Source organism: Parasteatoda tepidariorum, chromosome 4 (genome assembly GCF_982258835.1).
Source record: "Parasteatoda tepidariorum strain Cologne lab strain chromosome 4, Ptep-v5.0, whole genome shotgun sequence".
Lineage (NCBI taxonomy): Eukaryota > Metazoa > Arthropoda > Arachnida > Araneae > Theridiidae > Parasteatoda > Parasteatoda tepidariorum.
Genome location: NC_141758.1, coordinates 83,285,035 through 83,307,518, shown reverse-complemented (window position 1 = coordinate 83,307,518; position 22,484 = coordinate 83,285,035). Strand labels below are relative to the sequence as shown.

The following is a 22,484-nucleotide window of genomic DNA, read 5'->3' as shown; positions in this document are numbered from 1 at the left end:
CTTTCTATTATTTTATTAATGATTTATATTGTAAGAAGTTCAAAAGAAAAATATTGTAAATTAAAAAAAAAAATTTTTTTTTTCGCTTTTACCAAAAGTATCAATTTTTTAAAAATTGAACAAACGTTTTTTTTTTTTTTTTTTTTTTAACAAAGCTGCACAATTTTTTTTTCTTTTGAGTTGCGTGATTATATATTTTGCATTTTATTTTATCAGGTGCTTTTCTTCTTTTGAGTTACTTTAAGGAAGCGATTTTTATCTGATTTTGTAATTTAAGTAATAACTTGTACCCTGATAGCAAAATATTCGGAGTGAATTTGCAGTCAACGCAATCTGCATGATCTCAACTCAGTCAGACAGATTATTATTGTAAAAATTCAGCTTTATCAGCATTCAATAAAATTTGAAAACCTAAGATCCTTAAAAATCATACATAAGAAATTTAAGATGTTTAAACTTACGCTGAATTTTATGCAATGATTTAAAAGAAATAAAATGGAAAAAATTCAAGTACGGAAAAGCCTGTAATCAATTAACAGAAAAAAAAATTCTTGGCATTTTGTTTGTGACGGTATTCTCTTCATTCAGCCCTTTTTCACTTTTATTAGAAGCAAGTTTAAAGATGTTCTTTTTCAAAATAAAGTCTTACGAGGGTTGCTATTTATATTTCTGGCCTAATAATGAAAAAACAAATATGTAGGATCGAAATTGGTTTTATTGTTTTTCAAAATATTCTCCATGATGATCAATACACTTTTGCATGCGTTTGAACCAATTTTCAAAGCACTTTTTCCAGTCCGATTGAGGTAACTCCAAAACATGCGTTTTGAATGCATCAACCGCTTCTTCGGGGGTCGAAAATCGTTGTCCACGTAATTTATTTTTGATGTGTGGGAATAAGAAGAAGTCATTGGGTGCCAAATCAGGGCTGTACGGCGGATGACCCATCAGTTCGATCTTTCGCTCCGTCAGAAATGCCTTTGTTTGAGTCGATGTGTGAGAGCTCGCATTATCATGATGAAGAATGATTCGCCTGTTCTGCTTTTTTCGAATTTCTCTGATGACTTCTGGCAAACAAATGGTCGTGTACCATTCAGAATTGACCGTCCTGCTTTGCTCTAACGCCACTGTTGCCACATGACCGTTAATGCCGCAGAAACAGGCAATCATTTGTTTCGATGTGCTTCTTCCTCGAACAACTTTTGTTGGTTTTGCCTCGTCTTGGAAGACCCATACAGTTGATTGCCAATTTGTTTCCTGCTCATATGCATAGATCCATGATTCGTCACCTGTGTAGATGTTATACACAGCCTTTGATGTACCTTGAACGTATTTTTCCAACATTTCCTTGCACCAATCGACACGAGCCTTTTTTTGAGCGTTTGTCAGATTATGCGGGATCCAACGCGAAAAAAATCTTTTTACGCTCAAATGTTCATGCAATATTTTATTGATGCTAGTCATACTAATGTCCAAAGACGCCTCTATCTCACGGTATGTCACATGACGATCTTGCTTTATCAGTTCACGCACAGCATTGATCTTTTCTGGCACAACAACGGATTTTGGACGACCTGCACGGGATTCGTTCTGAATCGAACATCGACCACGATTAAATTCGTTATACCAATTTTTTACAGTGCTGTAGGATGGCGCTTTATTGCTGAATAAAGAATTAAGTTTATCGAAGCACTCTTGTCTTGACAATCACGTCGAAAGTTATGAAAAATAATGGCACGAAAATGTTCACCATTCAATTCCATTTTTTGAAAGAGAAGAACTTTTCAATTTACTGTCAACAACACAAATGAAGCTATAATGGTAAATCGTCCGCTGAATTTATGTTTAAAAATATCAAACTTTCGATTAAAATCGTCTGCGGTCGCCTAGCAACACTTACTGTTGCCAAGGCCAGAAATATAAATAGCAACCCTCGTAATAACTTTCCAACTTTTGTTTTCTTTTTATAATTAAAAACTATTAGGATAAATAATCTGCAGATGTTGTAATAATCTTCAGCGCCCGCTGCCGTGCTAGAGGGCTTCTGCTACAGCGGTTATCACTAACACAACAATAATTTGGCTTAAGTAGAAATAACTGGCTTATGTGCAACTCATTCAAATTTTTAAATAGTCTGAATAATGCACTTATCAGTTATAGGGGCTAAGTTGGCGACTGCTTTTCGAGTTGTCGCCAAAACAAACATAACTTCTATATGCCGATAAGTATGAATTTGAGTATTGTGGTGTATCTTCAAAAGTAACCGATAATTATCAATTCACCGATCTATTTTCACATTGACTAATATATTCGTTACTAATAATAATAATTCGTAATACTAATAATTCGCTTCTAATAATAAAGTTTTTTTTAATCAAAACTTACTATAATATTGTATTCAATAAAATTTGTTTTGTATAATATTCGAGAAATTATCTTTTTGAAAATTTAAATATTCGATAATGATCGCTATATTGTCATATTCAATATGCCTTGTTATCTTTAATGATCGTGAAATCATCGTAGTTGATATGCTTATGCGTTATTATTGGTAACTGGTTATCTATGTAAACCAGAATCTGGCGTTTTTCCTGTTAGCAAACTTGGCTTCATGGTCCCAACCTGTTCAAGTACTCTGTATAGTTATTTGTAGGACAAGATACGAAGGTTTTACTTCTGGGAAACAATGATATGCGTCGCGATTGCATAGTTGAAGATTTAAGCAATTGGTCTCAATACCTTTCCTGTTATTGGCTTACGAGGGACTTCTCTGAGTAGAGAGATATCTTTCCTTTTGCAAGTTCGTATCCCACAGTGAACCTATCGTACAGACACGGTTCTCAGTCGATCACTGAAGTCAAGCGCCTCTGGCTGTGGTCAGTGAGCTGGTGGGTGACTACTTTAATCAGTCTATGATGGGACCATCGGACCTCCTTAAACCGTAAAGTACTCGATTTCCTCCTCATGTCATCGGGCTATCAAAGTGGGAGAGACCTCCCTTTTGCAGAGGATCAAAATTATGATAGCATGTCTTCGAATCAACTTTTGGATGTTTCACAGATGGATCATGGGTTATATTCCCCTTGCCGTCAGGCTAGCCTTTCCTCCACGAAGACAAATTTCTCCCAATGCCTGATCTAGGATTTCCCTTGCTTTCCGGATTTTGTGCAAAATCACAAGGATACGGAGTTGAACAATAGTAGTCACAAACCCAAAAAATTGATTTAGCTGTTCAACGACAATTATAAGATAAAAAAAAATTAAATGACTAAGCAGAAATAGAAAAAGTTTTTGCTTTTTCGCATTTAAATGTTAAACTGTACTCTTAGATATGAAGGACTTTCATCTTCACTTTTTATTGGCCTTCTAAACGGAATTTATACATATCTATGATCACTCTATCCCTTGACCTTCACGCGGGCGACTTTACACATTGTCGACTCCCGGGCACTTCTTTGGCACCGTATTTTGAAATTCGCCAATGTTACATTCGCCAAGTCGGGTTTCAAATTTTCTCGCGAAAATCTTCGAATATTAATTCGCGCATGTTTCACTTGCGACATACGATTTAAAAAACGCATGAGTGAACATGAGGTGTGAATAAATTTAGCTGCTTTAAAAGTTTTTGTGTATTATCATTCTCTTTTTATTCGGACTTCCTGAAACACATATTTATTTCTTACTTTTTTATATCCTTTTTAGGATAAAGTTTTGTTGTGGGTATAGGATATATGAGTAGAATATAGCTTTATAATTATTTTTATAAATTTATTGCAAATAATTTATGGTGTCTTTATCAAGCATGTGGACGCAATATTCAATAATACAGCAGGGTTTTGTACCTTATTGTTTAGTTTTTAAAACCTTTAATTTAAGTAACTACACAATTTATGAGTTTTAAGCATTTTCATTTTATATACGTGTAATAATGAGGAGATTGTTGCTGTCAGCTTTATACATGAATTTATTCTTTTTTACTTTTCTGACATTGATATCTATGATTAAATTTGATGTAATGATTTGCAGTGCGAATAATATTTGCTTCCAAACAATTGTACTTAGATTTGACACTTTCTTGTAAATGTTATGTCCCAAACTATAAATTCCTTCATACGTATTAGCCAACTCCACAGCTTTGGTAGCCAGGACTTAAACATTTGTAGCAGTTAAAGTGTATTTATGAGGTGAACACAATTTTGATTAAAGAAAACTTTTTATGATTTGTAAAATAAAAATATAATGTAAACAGTAAGCATCAACTTTGACATTCTCATATCATGTTCTTGAAAGTGCTTGAAAAACTTGATAGGTCCTTGAATTTGTCCAATACTGCCGGCGGCCCTTTTTATAAAACACCGGCGGATCATTCTGTTTTGTTCCCGAGCTCTCTCACGTGGTTTTTAAAACTCATATCATATAAGGACAATCTGTTTATTTATTTCTGATTCATTAAAGACAAGATATTGAGTCAAATAAGAGAATCTTAACAATTTTTAAATTTAATAATTTACTTTAAATAAATAAAGTAGTTTTAAAGCAATATGGTTGAAAGGCTGAGGACTTACACTTTTCTCAAAAAAATAATCGATGTTATGATAATAAAACAAAACTCTTGCGATCTCAGCAAAAGTAAGATTTTTATTACCAAATAAGAAACAATTATTACCATTCTGCAAGGAACAAATAAAATAAAATAGGTCATACAGTTTTCAGACACACAGACTGCATGACAATCTAAGAATAAATGTTTGAACTTTTAAAGCAAATTACATACAATAAAAGCTATTGTGTGAAAAAAAATTAAAAAACAAGTTGTTACAAATGAGACTATTGTATGATTCCAGCAACTTAAAAATTCTTTTGGAATTTTAAAGACTAATGAATACTATTAAATAATAACAGAAAAGTTTTCTGTGTCTCTTTTGTCTCATTTTTGAAGCAGAATATAAATTAAAATACACATTTCACTTTTACTGATCCTGCTTTTCTCTGAATCGTTCTTATTAAGAAAGATGAATCGTGTTAAATTACGTTACATTAAGTTAGTAAATGTGTTTTCGCACTTAGGAGGAAAAAAGGCCTAATTTTAGATTGACAATAAATGTAATAATTTTCATAGTATTTTTTTCATATCTTATTTAGAAGCCCAAAAATTGAATAAAGAAATTATAAAATATGTATACCAATTGTTGAGTTATAGAATCTAATGAGCTAAAGTTGTTATAAAATTATGAATAAAAAGTTACAAGATGGATAAGTTATGAAATTAATGAAGCATAGAATGAAAGGATAAATATATGTAGCAAAATATATGATAAAATTAATTAGGAAACAATTAAAACGAAGGTGAGTAATTTCAGATATATACAAATAATAGTGATAGAAGCAAGAAAAATGGAAAATATCGGAATTTTCACTGACAAACTTAAGAAACATTAAAAAAAGTTGATCAGCCACAACTTTAAGTTTTAATAAATATGATTTGATGTTATAAAAAATAAATTATCTATACGAAAATAGTAGTGAATATGTCATAGATTTGTTTCTTTATGTCATGACTTTACTAAAAATATTTTTTCTCCTTGTTTTCATAATAGCACGCATTTTACAGAAAATATTTGAACAAATTTAATGAAAATATTTTCAAATTTTTTAAGGACTCTCTTATGAAGAAAATATTGTCAATCAAAAGTTGTTCAGTATAAAATATATGCAATGTTTTTAAGATATTGTAAGCATTTTGAAGAATACATATTTTTTCCAAAATAGAAACAATTGAAAACACATCGTAAAAATGAAGGAAATAAAAATAATTATTTTTCAAACTGCGTAAATTTTTTTTAATACTTTTATCTTCAAAAATATGTGCACTTAATAATGCGATGATTTATATAGGGGATTATTTTTTTAAACTTTGTTTATTAATTAAGATATTCAAAAGAAATTGAATATTCTGAAGATATAAATATTTTATTACTCCAGATTAATTTGCAAGAATAGTTTCTATTTGAAATTTTTTTTAACCGCAATATGTATGTAATTAACTGAAATAATTGTGTGTATGTAGCTTTTTCTTTATAGAAGGACGAAGTATTTTGATCTCGTTATTTGAATTTTCTAGTCTTAAACGAGGATAAAATTTTAACTTAATTCAACAAGCAACTTTTAAAAATATCCATGAGTGCGAAGATTCGCTTATGACTTTTGCGAGTGCTGTATTGCGGCGAGCGTAGGGTTGCCTCTGAGTGAGGGTTACTAGATAAGGCGGTGAAACAGTTGACTAATAAAACCGCGGCGAGTGGAGGTGCCCGGGAGCTTTCCGGATTTTGTGCAAAATCACAAGGATACGGAGTTGAACAATAGTAGTCACAAACCCAAAAAATTGATTTAGCTGTTCAACGACAATTATAAGATAAAAAAAAATTAAATGACTAAGCAGAAATAGAAAAAGTTTTTGCTTTTTCGCATTTAAATGTTAAACTGTACTCTTAGATATGAAGGACTTTCATCTTCACTTTTTATTGGCCTTCTAAACGGAATTTATACATATCTATGATCACTCTATCCCTTGACCTTCACGCGGTCCCCAGGGCATTGACCCCTGTTCGAATCCTGGTGACAGCTGGTCAGACGCATAATGCTCCCCGATCGCACAAACCTCGGTACTAGTATAAAATAATAGTAGAGGGAACATGGATCCAAATTCTCTCGCCGTCTGGTTAATCAGGAAAGGTTTTTAGGCTTTTTTTGTTTCCATATAAGGGGACGAGGGCAAGTTCCATCTAAAAGTTCGCTTGTCTTCTTGGTTGCGTTCAAAATTACAAAGCTACCGAGTTGACCATTGCAATTCACCAACTCGAAATGAATGGAATGTTCAACACCGATTATAAATTAAAATAAAATAAAACGTTCTAAACTTCTAACTAAATGACGGTTACTACGGCGTATCTTGTATTAATCTTATTATTGATTATTACTTATTAGTTTCTTATTAGTTAGTTCAATTTGTTCAATAGTAATCTCATTACTATGTACACTGCACCAAAGAGTTATAGTTATTTTTCTGTGTCTTTATGTTTGAATTTTTGATCAAATCTTCTATTTGGTGAATTGTATTATTTATGTAGCCACAAGTGATGTTTCCAGACATTGTGTTATGGATGGAATGCAATTCGAAACGAATTGGTTATGTTACTGTACCTGCCAATGAAATTTTGTTTGCTGTCAGAGACCATGAAAGAGGGCAAAGTTGTGGGAAAAGGCAGACTTTTTTCTTGTCCGTAAGTAAATTTGCTAAAAGTGATAATTTCTTCCTTTCTAAAGGATATCATTTAAAAATTTGAAACCAAAGACGTATAAACTTAATTTTAAAACCTAAAACACTAAAACTAATTTTTTACGAAATCTTTTATCCAAAATTAAAATGGGGAAAAATTGTGGGATATGAAATAAAAACAAATACTGTTCTAACTTATGTCCTTAAATATAAATCTCTGTTAAAAATCTAAAAGTATACTATATATATATATATATATATATATATATATATATATATATATATATATATATATATATATATATACACATAGCTTTGAAAAACTTAAATATCTACTGACCCAGTGGCGAATATAAGTTAAAATTTTGGAGGGGGCCCAACATTTAATTTTATTTTTAGTCTAAAAAAAACTTAAGTGTTGGAACTAAACAATCTCGTTATCATTTTTTTTATGCTTTCAGTTTATAAACTATGAGTAAACAAAATTGAACGTAACAGATTTTATTTGGATTGACGACTGTACATACATATATATATATATATATATATATATATATATATATATATATATATTTATATATAAGAAGTTTGTCTTTTTAAGTAAAATTTACAAAACAAAGTTCAGATTTCTTGGTACACTTGCAAACTTATCAAGTACTTCTTCATCGCTTATTTTAACGTCTCTATGGATGGAAAGTAATGCAAGTCCATTAAGTCTATTTTCCGAAGTGGTGTTTCTTAAGTAAGACTTCAGTCTTCTTAAACTTGAGAAGCTTCTTTCCACAGTCGCAACAGAAACAGGTAGAACTGCTAGTAATTTTAAAAGAATATAAATGTTAGGGAAGAAAGTCTTGTCACATTTTTCTAAACAACAAATTGCTGTTTTGGGAAGATCTTCAGATTTATCCCGACTCCACTTTTCTCTCCATAACGTAAATTCACTTTTCACGATCTCTTTATGGGACAAATCGTCTTCGTAGAAATTGAAAGCAGCTTCCAGAGAACTGAAATCTGTTTTTATACAAAATTCTGGAAGTATGTGTTGTAAGGATGCAACTGTTTCCTTGTGAGATTGAAAGCGTTCCTTTAGGGAATTACAAAAATCGTCAAGGTAAGGTACATAAACAATTCGTCGATAGTACTCTTCCTTTGTGCTGTAAGGTACGTTGTTGCGGGCTGTTTGAAGACGACAAATTCTTGGAATCTCTTCTTTAATGTCGAGTTTTTCAGCAAATTCCTTTACTTCAACATACAGGGTTTTAAAGTTGTCTTCAGCATTTGCCCTTTGCTTCGATAGCAGATCTAAGACGCTTGTAACATTTGCCATGGCTTGAGAAAGATCTATGTTTCTTTTTTGAAGCGTCTCGGATAAGTTATGTGTAGTTGACAGCATGCGGCTCAAAAGAAAAAGATTGACAAGAAATTGAAATTGACTGATAGAACTACCTAGAGCATGTGCCTTAGGTGCTGAGTCACTTGATTCTTCTTCTATTTTCAAAAGAGAGAGAATGATTGGTTCTAAAATATCTTTAAACAAAAACACAGAGTCGTGCCTATCCACCCATCGTGTTTCACAGAGTGAAATAAGTTTCTTTTTTTTCTGTTCAGGACAGCAGTCAGATATCGTCGATTTCAGTATTTCAGTTCTTTTGGCTGACTTGTGGAAAAATCCGCAGACTTCTTTGATAACGCCCATGCAATTTCTTATAGAAGGGATGTTACTTGCATCTGACAAACACAAATTTAGACTATGTGATGAACAATGTGTATACAAGGCCAGTGGAAGTTTTTCTCTGATAAAAGCTTGTACCCCTCTGAATTGCCCTCTCATCGCGGAAGCACCGTCGTATCCTTGACCTCTCATTTTCTTTAAGTCAAATCCTAAACTTGACAAGGTCTCCAACACTGTGTTAGCTAAGCCTGCACCAGTAACGTCATGAACGGGGACGAAAGTTAAAAAATCTTCTCTAATTTCGTATGATTGGTCTTCAACATACCGTACGCAAAGAGAAAACTGCTCTACTTGGCTAATGTCAGTGGTTTCATCTGCTAAAATGGAATAAAAAATAGACCTCCTGACATTTGTCACAATTTGAGATTGGATTAAATGACCAAACGTGTCAATGATTTCGTTTTGTATAAAAGAACTGGTGTACATACTCTTCCCACCACTGTTCATTAATTGATCTTTAAGGTCTTTATCTCCACTGTTAGCTCGGTATCTCAGCAATGATCGAAAATTTCCGTCATTTTTTTCGGGTTCTTCTAGGCCTATTCGTCCACCATCACGATGACCTCTCACTGCTATTTGTTGCCTTCCACAAAATCTTATAGTTTGTATAATAGGAATCAATCTTTTTCTGTTTTTTTCAATATCCAATTTTCTTTGAGAATTGACTTGATTGATAACACTGTCAGCTTTTTTTTTTACAATGGATTTTGTGTCTTCAGCAATCAAAACTGATGTTTTATGATAAATGCAATTTTCATGTTTACGAAATATTTCCTTGGCTTTTTTCAAATTATTAAATGCCCGTGTTACTAATGCCCCTGTTACTTGATGATCTCCTTTTCCTACAGTATTGGAAGGTGAAAATATTACGCAATATTTACAAAAAGATCCGGATTTTTCTTCAGAATAAGCTAACCACTCAAATTCTTCTAACCATTTCATTTGAAAAGTTCTAGTATGGGTTGAAGTAGAACAACTGGAATTAGAAGGAAATTTGTATGCAGGTTGTGGTTTCCAAACATTTTCTACAAGCGAAATTTTTTCTTCATTTGTTAACGAACGAACGGAATCGTTTTGACAATAGTTTCCAATATCATAGATATTTCTTTTTACCTGGCTGAAGTCCTCTGTAAGTGGGGCTGGATGTGGATCAACCGTACCAATACCTTCGAAACCAGAAGAAACATTCTTAGTAGCACAGCCAACTTCAGTACTGTCGCTAATAGACTTATTTACAATCTGTTTTTTTGCAAAAAAATTTATAATAGAAGCTTGTCTCTTCATTATGAATGCAATTGACTTAACAACAAATGTTTCACGCTTATATAGATTGAGTTAGAGCTCATGAATTCGAGAAGCTTTGATTTCTGGAACAGTCTAAAATCTTCGAAAAGGAACCTATTCAAAATCTCGATTGGGTCTTCAAAATAGGCCACGCCTTCATTGTAAGCCTTCATTTTAGATTTACGATACTCTTAGCGCCATCTATACTTTTTTTCGGAAACTATTTGCTAGCAAAGCCATCCGAATATCAACAAATTATACGTGTATATATATAATTTTTTTCCTTCGGATTTCGGGAGGGGCCCTGGCCCCCTCGGCACCCCCCATATATACGCCCCTGTACTGACCAGATATTTATAAAACCCTTTAGTCAATTTTTTGCCGACCGGCCTGTGTAGGGGGCAGGGAACTGTCATTGCATCAGAAAGGTGCTGGGTCCGAATCCGGGGCAAGGCATGGATGTTTCTTTCTCTCTTAACTGTGTTCTATGTCCTTTCTCCTTTGTGGGTGAATGTGACCCGCCCTATAAATGGGCTGTGGTTGTGTGAATGGCGTGGCAGAAGTCGAATTCCTGGCCATAGATGGCGCCACTGAAAAATAGGAACAATTGCACCTCCACTGCCTAAACAGGTATATGACAAAAAAAATCTATTTTTTAATTGTGTTGTTTAGTTGCAAACCAGCCTTCTCCAAAACGTTCAAGAAAAGTTGATTTTTTGCAATACTATCCAAAATCAGATTTGAACCAAAACTCTTTGATAGAGGGAACACCTAAACCTAATAAAGAGGGAAAGAAGCATATGAAGGTGGGTTTTGCAATTCATTTTGGAGCTGGATGGGTTTTTAAAAACAGAAATTTAAATTTCGTGCAATTCAATGTAAATACTTTATTTTTAAGAGTGGGAATGAGCAAACAATTTTTGTTCAATTAAAATGTGCTAACCAAACGTTAAAACTTTAATTTACGTAAACTATATCTGAAATTACTTTTACGCAATAGGACTACAACTTTAGAAAGCTGAGCAAATAAAAAATAATTTCGAATATAACGGCATTTATCATTAAACTCATAATATTAGATAATGTAACCTTGTAGAATTAAATACCATGATTTATCATAAAGTAGTATTTATGCAACAGGTTCATATAACAGTATTAACATCATTACTTCTTAAACTATTATTGTATTTTCCCATTATTAGCCAATCAGCAGGAAAAGAAAAACAGAGATCTCCCTCATGGCCAAAATTGAGTGTTCTTTGTGGCTGGGGCCATGCAGGCATCAGAATTATTCCTTCGAATTATTAGCTAAAGGAATGTCAAAGATACAGGGTGGAGATGGTGACCACGATGAACCAGTAGTTCTTCAATCAACAGGTATGAATCTGGAAAAGAAAGAAAAGAAACACTGAATGTTCCGTAATAATCACCCTTAATATAGATTTTAATATCTTCGTAAAAAAAAAGTACGCATGCTTGAGTTTGCAGATGGAAAGTTAAAAGAGGAAAAAAATAAAAACTCAATCGAAATTTGGCAAATCACGATCAAGAAAACAAGTGTACAAAACAGGTTCAATTTTAATTTAATCTATAGACGGAGTATTGAACATCTAACCCTTTCTTGGGTTCAAAGCTTTCAAAGCCAAGACATCCATAATCTTGTAATATTAAACCAAACTCGCAAGGCAAGAGGACACCTGGATCAAGCTTAAAGGCAAAATTTTCTTCGTGGAGGACTTTTTATTGGAACTTATTCAAATTTACGTTAAATGGAAGACAAAACCTCGAAAACCTCTCGCAGTTTGCCCAATCGCTAGGAGAATCTAACTCATAATCCCATTGCAGACATTTTACGCCAGCGTTGTGGTCGGGGCGAGCCGGATGCGCCAACACTATAACCGATAAGTATTCTGTTTTCTTTTCTTATGGCAGAATGTAATATTAATTTCTATTCTTACAGATGAAGATCAAGAAATGTATGAGGTTAGAGCACATCTATATCAGGCTCGATCTCTTTCCTACTCTAATTTAAGTCGTCGGAATCCTGATTGTTTTGCAAAGGTGTATGTGAAAAACACTGCCCTCACAACACAGGTAAATTAAATCTCACATTCAAATTTTTCCTTTCATCAGTAGATACAAAAAAAGTGAAGCAAAATAAGGAAAAGTCACATATTCAAGAGAGCGTTTTTGGTGAAAAGCATCACAATTTCTATGCAGGCAATAAGTTGCTTCCGTGCATTGTGCTACCATCTAGTAGCCATTTCAAAAACTGTTGTAAAGTATCTATCTCGAATAATACTAAGGAACAGTTTGATGTGAAAATGCTATTTTTGGAAACGGTATGGCTTATAGTCATATAACTCTAGCACCTTGAACTAGGAGCAACTTTTAAAGAACGTCGTGATGACGTCAGAGTGGATTTTTCTTAACGTTATATAACGTGGAACAACATGCAAACTCAATAACAAACTCAAAAACGACACCGAATTATTTATTTAAAAACCATATGAAGCAACACGTTTATTTTGCAATTACTTCCTTAAAAATAATTTCTAAATAAAATAATTGAAAATTAACAATAATTGGAGTGAAATAAACTTAAGTGCAAAATTAATGACGAAATCGCTTAGTTATCATCTCGATGACCGATGCTATAAGCTCTGCAAGAATATTAAGAATGTATTTAATCTGTATAGGGAATCATTGACAGTATGAAACGTTGTTTGTTGTTTAACATTAAATTCATATACAGAACAAAAAAAAAGCTGGAGCATTTTTTTTAATTTTGCGAATTACTATTTGTAATATGTAATAATTTCAAAAGAGTATTTATATTTCAAATCCACTTTTTAAACCATCTAGGTTGTATAATATTTTAAATAATAAGTTCTTACTTTAGCATAGGATTTTATCTCTTATTTTTTAATCTTTTAGTATTGCTGGAATAAAATTTAATATCTAGCTATGAATAGTTTTGATGAAAGAGGTTTTGATCATAAATATCATGGTTTTTACCTTGCATTTTGCCATGGTTTCAAAAACCTTTCGATTTCTGGTTGTTTTGGGTTTTATGGTAGAGTGGTATCCTCACAATTTAAGCGTTGTTTAACTGCTTCAGGTATCAGAGAACACATTAAGTCCCGTCTGGGATGAAACACTGATATTTCCCGGACTTTTGCTGGAGAAAACGGTGTCTGAAGTAGCAATTATCGTCGAAATATTGGCATTGGTAAGTACATATTCGTATTCTTTAAAAAAACATTGCATACTTTCTTAAAACATTAGTTAAATAATCATCCACCGAATCTCACGAATTAGTATAGAGATTATAGATTTTACAGTTAGTTTTCACATTATATATATATTGGATTTCACAGTTAAAGTATTAAAAAGGAACATATGCAAGGTGTTCTCCATATATCTTCCCTTGCCATATAATTTTACACTCCTTGTAATGATCCTCGCTTTCTTTTCGAAATAAATGGGAAAAAGTAGTAGGGTTTCAAAATTTTTTAGAAAATTTCAATATCTTAGCTCAACGTAAATTACTTTTTAAGGTTGCCATAAAACCTAAACACATAAGGTGAAAGTTGCCGATCATTAGGTAACACGAGTGAATATTTGATATTTGGTATTAACTACATAAAGCTTATTATCCAGTTTTTCAATTCAAAGTTTATTTAATTTTTCAGAAATTTCCCTTGCTTAATCCTTACTATGGATATCAAAATAGTGCAAAATAATTTTGACATTTTCACAAAAAGCAGGAATCTTTTCGCCTAATGATTATCGATTTAGGAAAGGAAGGTTAAGGAAGTTTCTTGAACTTTGCTCTAAATTTCAAACGTCTAAGTGTTCAGTTTAATGAGACTTCTTCCTGATCAACGATTATATACTAGCTCTTCTTCAACGGTGTAAGTGGTTATCTGTCTATTTAATAGGGTATTTGTTAGTTCCGCAAGGTTAACTTAACAAAGAGAAATACTTTTTTCATTACTAATTCTGATTACTCCGTTTTTAAGGAAAAGCCAAGATTTTTGGGAAGAATGGTAACTACATTACATCTTTCTCAGCATCCCAGACGTCTTCGGTGGCATGAAGTTGAATTGATGGGTTCAGCAGATGATGCAAATTTGCTTGCATCCTTTGAAATTTTTAAAGTAAGTTTTATGAACACGTTTTTTGAAGGCTGTATTTAAATAGGGATTTATATTAATTAAGCAAAAAGATGGAGTTAACTTTTATTAAAAACAATTACTAAATTCCTGGCCATTTCTGCTACCAAACAAATGCCACCACAAATATGACAAGAAATACAACATATTCGTTAGACTTTAAGGCTCTGTATCTCAGAATGATTTGAAGTGAAACTTTTATACGAAAAACACATTCGTTAAACTTGAAGGCTTTATGTCTCAGAATGAATTAAAGTGGATCTGCAATGGGAAAAAACACATTTGTTCGACTTGAAGGCTCTATAACTCAGAAAGTAGAACTGCATTAAGAAAAACACATTCGTTAGAGTTAAAGGCGTTATATCTCGGAATGAATTAAAGTGGATCTGCAATAGGTAAAAACAATTCATTTGTTAGACTTTATTTAAGACTCAGAATGCATGAATTAATTAAAATGACTCTCAGAAGGAAATAAAGTGGAGCTGCCTCACTGTTCAGAAATGGCCATAAATTATTTTTTTTTCAATCTTGCTGGAGTAAATATTTCTACTGTAAAATCCTCTCTACGCTTCATTCTTTTAATTAAAACTCTTGCAATTTATAGTTTGCTATTACCTTATTTTTGTTTCAAATATTTTGATGAAAGTGATTTTAAATAAGAGCCATGAGAAAAATATTGAAGGAAAAAGAAAAGATAGAAGTAAAATATAAATTTTTTTTCGGAAAGCTTACATGAATGAATAAATTTAAAAAAAACGAAAAAAAAAAAAAAACGTATTACTTTTTATTTCCATTGCATAAAAACTAAGTTAATTAGAACAAAAAATATTTTTTCCAAATTAAAGAGACGACTTGTGTCTACTTTTTAAGGGAAGAAAACTTAAGTTATCTTCTGAAAAACAACTCTTTTTTACATTAATTCTTAGCTTCTAATAAAAACGAAGGTTGCGGCGAAAAGAGTGACGTTTAGCTAGACTAATATGCTTGTGCTAGGTAATCCAGGGCGTTAATTGGAATCTAAGCTGTTACAGATTGTGGTTAATCAAAATCCGAAGACAAAATGGCATTTTTATTGAAAGGAAATGTGTTTTTTATGTCGGATTTACTAATTTAAATTATTGTCTACGCTAATTAAGTATCCTTTTTTAAGATTAGTTCCTCAAATCATTAAAATAGAGCTCTAGTACTCAAATATTTGAGCATTAGATCAAAAGATGTTCGTTTCTTATGCAATTATCTGTATTTGAGAATGTAATTTTTGTCTCTAGTAATTATTTTTTGCTTCATCTCTTCATTTAGAGCGATCAAAGTGTGGTTGCTTTGGAAACGGGCATATTACCGATACCTGACGATATAAGACCTCATTTCTCCAAGTACAGATTAGAAGTAAGAAGTCATTTTTTTTTAAATACTCGCAGTTTTTAATTATTTTTTAAAATTTGACATTGTTTTTATTTTGGAACTGCTCCGAAATTAACATTTTATTCATGAAAAAGTTACGAGATCGCAATCAAAATATATAATTAGATGCGGTTATAAAAAAAAATAACTATAGTTTGTCTACGTTAAGAACTCCCCCAGCCACGATGTCGTAGACCGTCTGCTGCTATAAAAACGTAACTAGTGCATTTCAGGGAGGGTAGCTTGTCTTCACTCTAGGGCTAACACAATAGACCGAAGAAAAAGATTACCTTTCTCTGTTCGACCCGAGCCAAAATCTGTCCTAAACAATGACCCCACACCCCTACTTGAAGTAGTTATATTTCGTTACCATAGTCACCACCAAGGATCTAGACGAATGGCTAGGGGAGTTCTTACTTTAGGTAAACTGTATTAATACGTGTTTATTAATTGGCTTTCGTGAACGTCACAGTGAACCTTTGCATTTGTAATTTCGGACACCTTCCAATTAGCTGGAGCATTCAAATCTTCACAGGAGTTTTGAATTTTATAACAATGTATAGTTCAATAAATTCTTGATCATTGTTAGCAGAATTTTTTCCCAAATTTGATTTCTTTTGTTAATGAAAAATCCAACTTTTTTTTGCTATCTGGAGTGCTCGAATACCAATTTAAGTGTAATGAAAAAAATTCTGTTCATAATGTTTTAATCAAACTTAATCTCCATTTTATCGATGTCACCTTTCCGATCTAAAGCAACCTAAGCTGATACGAAACTAATGTGACGAAAGGAGCACAGTAAAAATTTTAAAAATACTGTTCTTCAGTGGTAAAAAAGAAGAAAATAATTTTATTTTCTTCACACCTAAAACGAAATATTAGGGATCATCATTTTTGCCTTTTTGCAATAAATTTCTAACCCCAACGTAAATCCTACTATTTCCTGACTTTCAAAAATAATGTACAATGCTAAAAAAAAAAAAAATAAAAAAAAATTACCATCTTGAATAACTTTTGATCAAAGGAAATTAAATTATAATAACTAATGAACATTAAACTTCTTTAAAACTCAATTTCTCAGGAACTATTTAACTGATTTTGTTCAAATTTTTTATTTTGCAATGTTAATTTACAGACTAACTACAGACATGACGTAAAAATTTGTATTACCCTACACTTTAAATTTTTTTCGACTATTATTTAATAAAATAATAATAATAAAAAATAAATATTTACTAAAATTTATTTTTTTGCATAGTGTTATCTTTGGACGCCCGGTGGCTGAGTGGTAGCGCTTCACGCTGTCGTGCCATTGGTTCGCTGTCGTCTTTGGTTCGATCCTCGGGCCGGGCAAGGTTGACTCAGTCTTTCATTCCTTCAGTGGGTCGATCAAATGAGTACCAAGCATGCTTGGAAACTAAACACTGAGGGTTCCACGTTGGGCTGACCATTCAGGCGGAACTTCTGCTCTTGCACCCCAGAGCCCAAAGGTCTGAAAACTGAGATGGGCGCAATAGGCCTTGGCCCTCTATGGGCTGTCACGCCACTGAGTTAAAGTTAGTTATCTTTGGAAAAACGAATTTTATAATTGTGTACAAAATTTTTTCAATTCGCGTAAGAAAGCTTTCGAGATTGGCGAAATATGCGAAAAGTAAAATTAACATTATAGGGTCCTAACTTTGGATCACCCTCTTGACTAAACTATAGGAGCATATTTCCCAGATTGCGGCTACCACCTACACATTTGGGGGTTAGAAATCCAAATCTATCAAAAAAAAATTTTATTCAGAGAAAGTAAGTTTTTGTATCTTATTTCGTAACTTAAAATATCGTCTGCCTTAATTAATTTGCATACTTAAGGTCACCCTCTGGAACCATTAAGATTTAGTCCTATATCGTTCAGATCCGATCATTACGCCAAAAGTTAGTGATATACATAAGTTAGTGGTTAAAAGTTATTCAGGGTGCTGCGTTTTTATTTATTTATTTATTTATTTTTTTGATGTGATGAAAATTGTAATAATTTTTTTCTTTTTTAGCTCATCTTAAAAACTTAGTTTTAAATATGTTTATTCGATTTTATTTTTACTTTTACTTAAATTTTCTGTACTTTATGAGTCAGTTAATGTATTGTTTTGTATCAAGCAAATTGTTTCTTTCCTTCTTTTTTTCTGAATATGAGATGCCATTTTCTGTTTCTGATTTATTACTGAGGCAGAACTTTACGAACTTAATAGTTACTTTACAAATTGATACCACATAACTTTATAAGTCTGCGACTTAACTTGTCTATAAAATCTACTGCTTACTTACGAATCGGTGCAACTAAAATTTTTATTCAATTTTTTTTAAAAATTATGACTTATATTAAATTTATTTATTAAAATTAATTAAAAACAATTTATAGTTTTCTTTTTAAATTCTATCAATGATTTAGACGTATATTTCCTTAATGACATGCAGTATAGCTAGAAAATAGAAAATGGTAAATGATGGATAGAAAAAAAAAAGCAGAAAAACAACGATTTTAGTGCCTCCACCTATCGATCCGTAAAGTAACTACTCAGAAAAGTAAGGTGGATCGCGTATTGGGTTGTTACCGAAGGAAAGTTTGTAGGTGAATGCCTTCTTGGTCTTCACCTGGATTCGAATCATGAGATTCTGTTTCAGAAATAAGCACTCTTTCTCTCTCATCAATCATTCATATAAGAAATAAATAAAATTGTTTGTTTTAAGGAAAAAGGATAGTGTCTCATCCTTCCCAACTCTTTCATGCTGTTAGATCACATTTTATTTTCTGACTGGAGCTGAACAATCGACCCAGTTTTGGATTTACGACTATGAGCATTCAACTCCGTAGCCTTGTAATTTTGAACCCAACTCAGTAGACAAGGAATTTCTTTGATCAAGCACTGGGAAAAACTACGTTTTGTGAAGGATTTTTTTAATGGAACCCTCATTTGCCTTTTATGGCGAGGAAAACAACGAAAACCAACCACATTCAGTTTAATGGCAAGGGCGTTTTCATGCCTATGCATTCTAATGTTTCGAATTTATGTTTAGATTCTGTTTTGGGGATTGAGGAAAATGAAACGTGTCCACCTATTGGAAATAACCCGACCCTGCATCGAAGTTGAATGCAAGGATCACTTCATCAGATCGGATGCCATTTTCGACTACAAGAAACATTCCAATTTCAGCCGCATGGTGCAGTACTTAGATATTGTAAGTCTTATTTAACTTTTTAACATTTAAACTAGTTTGTTGTATTTGATTTGTTACACCCCCTTACATATTCCTCTTCACTCCGAATCGCAGCATAGGGCGTCGATCATAGCTGCTCTTGTGGAGATAATTTGCTTCGCTCCATGTCTTCTTGCTTATTCCTTTGAATTCATTTATAATCGTCCTTCGCCAAGTATTTTTTAGGTCTTCCTCTTTTTCTATTGTCCTCAGGTTTCCAATCAAAAAATTATTTTACTATAAATTTTTAAGGGTTACTTAGAACACGACCAATCCATTTCTATTCATGGTTTTTAATTTCCTGTTTATTTGGTTTCTGTTTTGATTTTCCAAGAATTTCTGCCTTACAAATTTTATGGGATTATTTGATATGTAAGATTCTTTTTAAAATGTTGCTAACAAATGTTTTTTCATGTTATTTTGATTTCAGTACCATTTAGTAAGACAGATTTAATATTAGTATTACGATCCGATAGCAAGTCAATAAAAAGTGTACTAAAATATATAACTTTAAGACGCCTATATTTACAAAGATTATGGTATCATCATAACCCAGTATCATCATATGGTATTATTAAACCCAGATAGTTACAGGAGTTAGTTCTTTTTATCTATATTCCATTAGCTTAAACTTGGTTTTGGTTACAGTTATTAATTTTCATTACTTTTCTTTTCATTAATATAACTACCAATATTTTTAGCATTTTCTACAAGTCTGGTGGTTTTCCATCAGCATGTTTAGAGGACATCAAAGCTATATCTCCAGCATGCTATTTATTTCCCAATTCGATCAAAAAATGATCTTTAAGAAGAAACCATCGAGTTTTTTTCCCATATAATAAAAAATACTTATTTTTTTTACAATTCTATTTTGAAATGTATTATAATAATGACTGGAAAAAACTTCGTATTGTACAAAAAATGTAGGCAAGCTACTTAAGCTGTGCGTCTATATATAAAACAAGATATGAAATTTAAGTTAAATAGATTAAAAAGCTTCTGAGACATAAAAATTTGAAAAATATTTATATATAATTTGATTTTATTCATATAATTTTGTTTTCATTCTCTGACTCCTGTTTCATCTCTTAAAATGTCTTTCTTTGCGTCTTTTCTGAACTTCTATGTATTGTAACTCGTTGTTTATAACAACTTCATATGAAAAATATTCATGAAAGGATTGGGAGACATAGTGTTAAGAATATTCTTCGTAAGGGGACATTTTTACATCCAGCTACTTCTTAGGAGGACGCCATACTACGGGAGAAACGTTTCGTTGCAAATTCTCTTTCACCTCCATTACTAAGTTAAAGTATAGAAAAAGTGAGTTCACATAAATCTAGAGTAAGCCATCAAGTTTCAAACACTGAAAAGAAATTTTTTAAATATCAATATGAAAAAATTTTTTGAAAAGATAACTTAGAATTGCCCAATGAAGAAGTTCTCTTCCAATGATTTGTTTGCGTTTTCAAATTTTTTTTCTGCAACTGAAACTTCATGGCTTAATCTAGATTTGACTGAATTTACTTTTTCTGTCTTTTAAATTAGCCATGAAGGTGAAAGAGAATTTATTACGAAATATTTCTCGTGGTAAGGCATTATCTTAACATTGTTTTCAGATAGGTCTTTTACAGCTTACTGGAGTTTTATTTTAACTGTTTCGAAGATTCAAATATTTTTTCCAGAGAGATTATTTTGCTTTTTCAACTATTTTGCTTTTTTCAATTATTTTGTCTTTTTTTTCAACTGTAAAAGTTTATTTTGAAATAATTATTTTAATTGCAGTTGCTGATTGGACTCAATTTTTCATAAGTTTTATCACAAAAGAAGATATAGATTTTTATAAGACTAATATAGCTTATTTACCGTTTAACTGTTGCAAAACGGTTGACTAAATATGTATTTAACTGAGGGGAGAGTCGGGTAGCCCCGCTCACTTAAGGAGTATCGCTTATATTTCTGTATAATATTGAGTAATAATCAATATTTTTGTATGTTTCTATTCTTTTATCATCTAATTAAATAATGCAAAAAGAATAAACCGAAAAAAGAACAGTTTAACTTAAAAAATTAGAAATTTAGAAAAACATGTTTTTCAGCTCTTTTCAAAATGTGTCGGGTAGCCCCGCCCAGTTACAAAAATTATGTTTTTTGACTGTTTTTTCAGGTGCAAATGAAAATGACCAATGCATTGACAATACGTAAACCTCGTTTATCATTTTTATCACGAAATTATTTTATTTATTACATATTTTTGTACTTTTACTGAATTCTATCATTTAATAACAACAATATTTGTTGTTAAAAATGCATATAACATTCAAATTTGAAGCAATAAAATAATAATCTTTGCAACCGTAAATTTATCGACGAAATAAAATTGGTCGTTGATACCCGACATTCATGTGAGCGGGGCTACCCGAAATCCAATTTTTCTGTAAATTTGTAATTACTCGAACAATTTTTCACATATAGACTTCTTTCTTCGTGCAAATTAAACTTAAGACTACATAGTTTAATGCTGTATGTATAGAGAAAAATTATTTTTTTAGTATTAAAATGAAGTTTAATCGAAACATTCAACCAATGTTTCTTAATTTCATGACTACTGTATTCAACATATTTTCAAAACTATTTTTTACCATGTTAACAGCTGCATAAATACTTGAAACTTAGAAAATGATCTTTTTTTAATATAACAATTAATGTCCGATGGCCCATTGACTTGAAAAAAATTTCTATACATATGAAATTGCATTGGGCGGGGGTACCCGCTGGGCGGGGCTACCCGACTCTCCCCTAAATATTGCTCAATTAGGTAAGGAATTTCAATAAAAAATATATTGAATGAATGCATTTTATCTCTGATATGTAATGAAATGAGAATACTCTTTAGGATTTGGCTGACCAGGAAGATTATTTTCCGCCTCTAACTATCAAATTGCTGTCTTCAAGTGGTTTCGGTCGAATAGATATCGTTGCCACTCATGTCGTAGCATCTCTTCAAACATACTCATTCAGAGGACAAAGTTCGTATTTTTTTATACTGGTTGTGACATTTTTTTAACATACAGAGTGTTCTTTAATATCTGCTCTTAATATACATTTCCAAAAACTTTACAGGAAAATAAATTCAAAAATATTACCATTTTAGGAGTTATAAATTAATACTTAGCTGACAGAAATTGTTACGAAACTTGAACGATGAATTCGATCTTAATGTATTCGACTGGGTAGAAAATGACAATCTCGACCAAAATTATAAAATAAAAAAAGTATGAACGTAATAAGAATTAGAAGAAAATGCTCATTTGGGAGAGTTCAGTTAGAATAAGAAGAAACTGGCAAAATTTTTAAATTTTTAAATTCA

General features: G+C 31.9%; 3 protein-coding genes across 3 annotated transcripts in view; 2 read left to right on the top strand and 1 right to left on the bottom strand.

The window, feature by feature from the left end:
* Nucleotides 1-7,883: 7,883 nt before the first annotated feature.
* Nucleotides 7,884-10,292, bottom strand: LOC147811840 (52 kDa repressor of the inhibitor of the protein kinase-like). The gene has a single exon (XM_087162240.1). It carries the CDS (start codon nt 10,290-10,292, stop codon nt 7,884-7,886), a length of 2,409 nt encoding a protein of 802 aa, XP_087018366.1.
* A 1,238-nt stretch (nt 10,293-11,530) lies between these two features.
* On the top strand, nt 11,531-17,156 carry LOC139425838 (fer-1-like protein 6). The gene is made up of 6 exons (XM_087162239.1): nt 11,531-11,669; nt 12,253-12,386; nt 13,414-13,524; nt 14,318-14,455; nt 15,770-15,856; nt 17,130-17,156. The coding sequence occupies exons 1-6, from the start codon at nt 11,531-11,533 to the stop codon at nt 17,154-17,156; spliced, it is 636 nt and encodes a 211-aa protein (XP_087018365.1).
* Nucleotides 17,157-18,940: 1,784 nt separating this feature from the next.
* Nucleotides 18,941-22,484, top strand: part of LOC107446254 (otoferlin) — a 28,074-nt gene continuing 24,530 nt past the window's right edge. The window contains exons 1-2 of the mRNA XM_043052279.2: nt 18,941-19,096; nt 22,011-22,143. Coding sequence (XP_042908213.2) covers nt 18,959-19,096; nt 22,011-22,143 — 271 coding nt within the window. The 5' untranslated portion in view covers nt 18,941-18,958. The remainder of the gene's footprint in view (nt 19,097-22,010; nt 22,144-22,484) is intronic.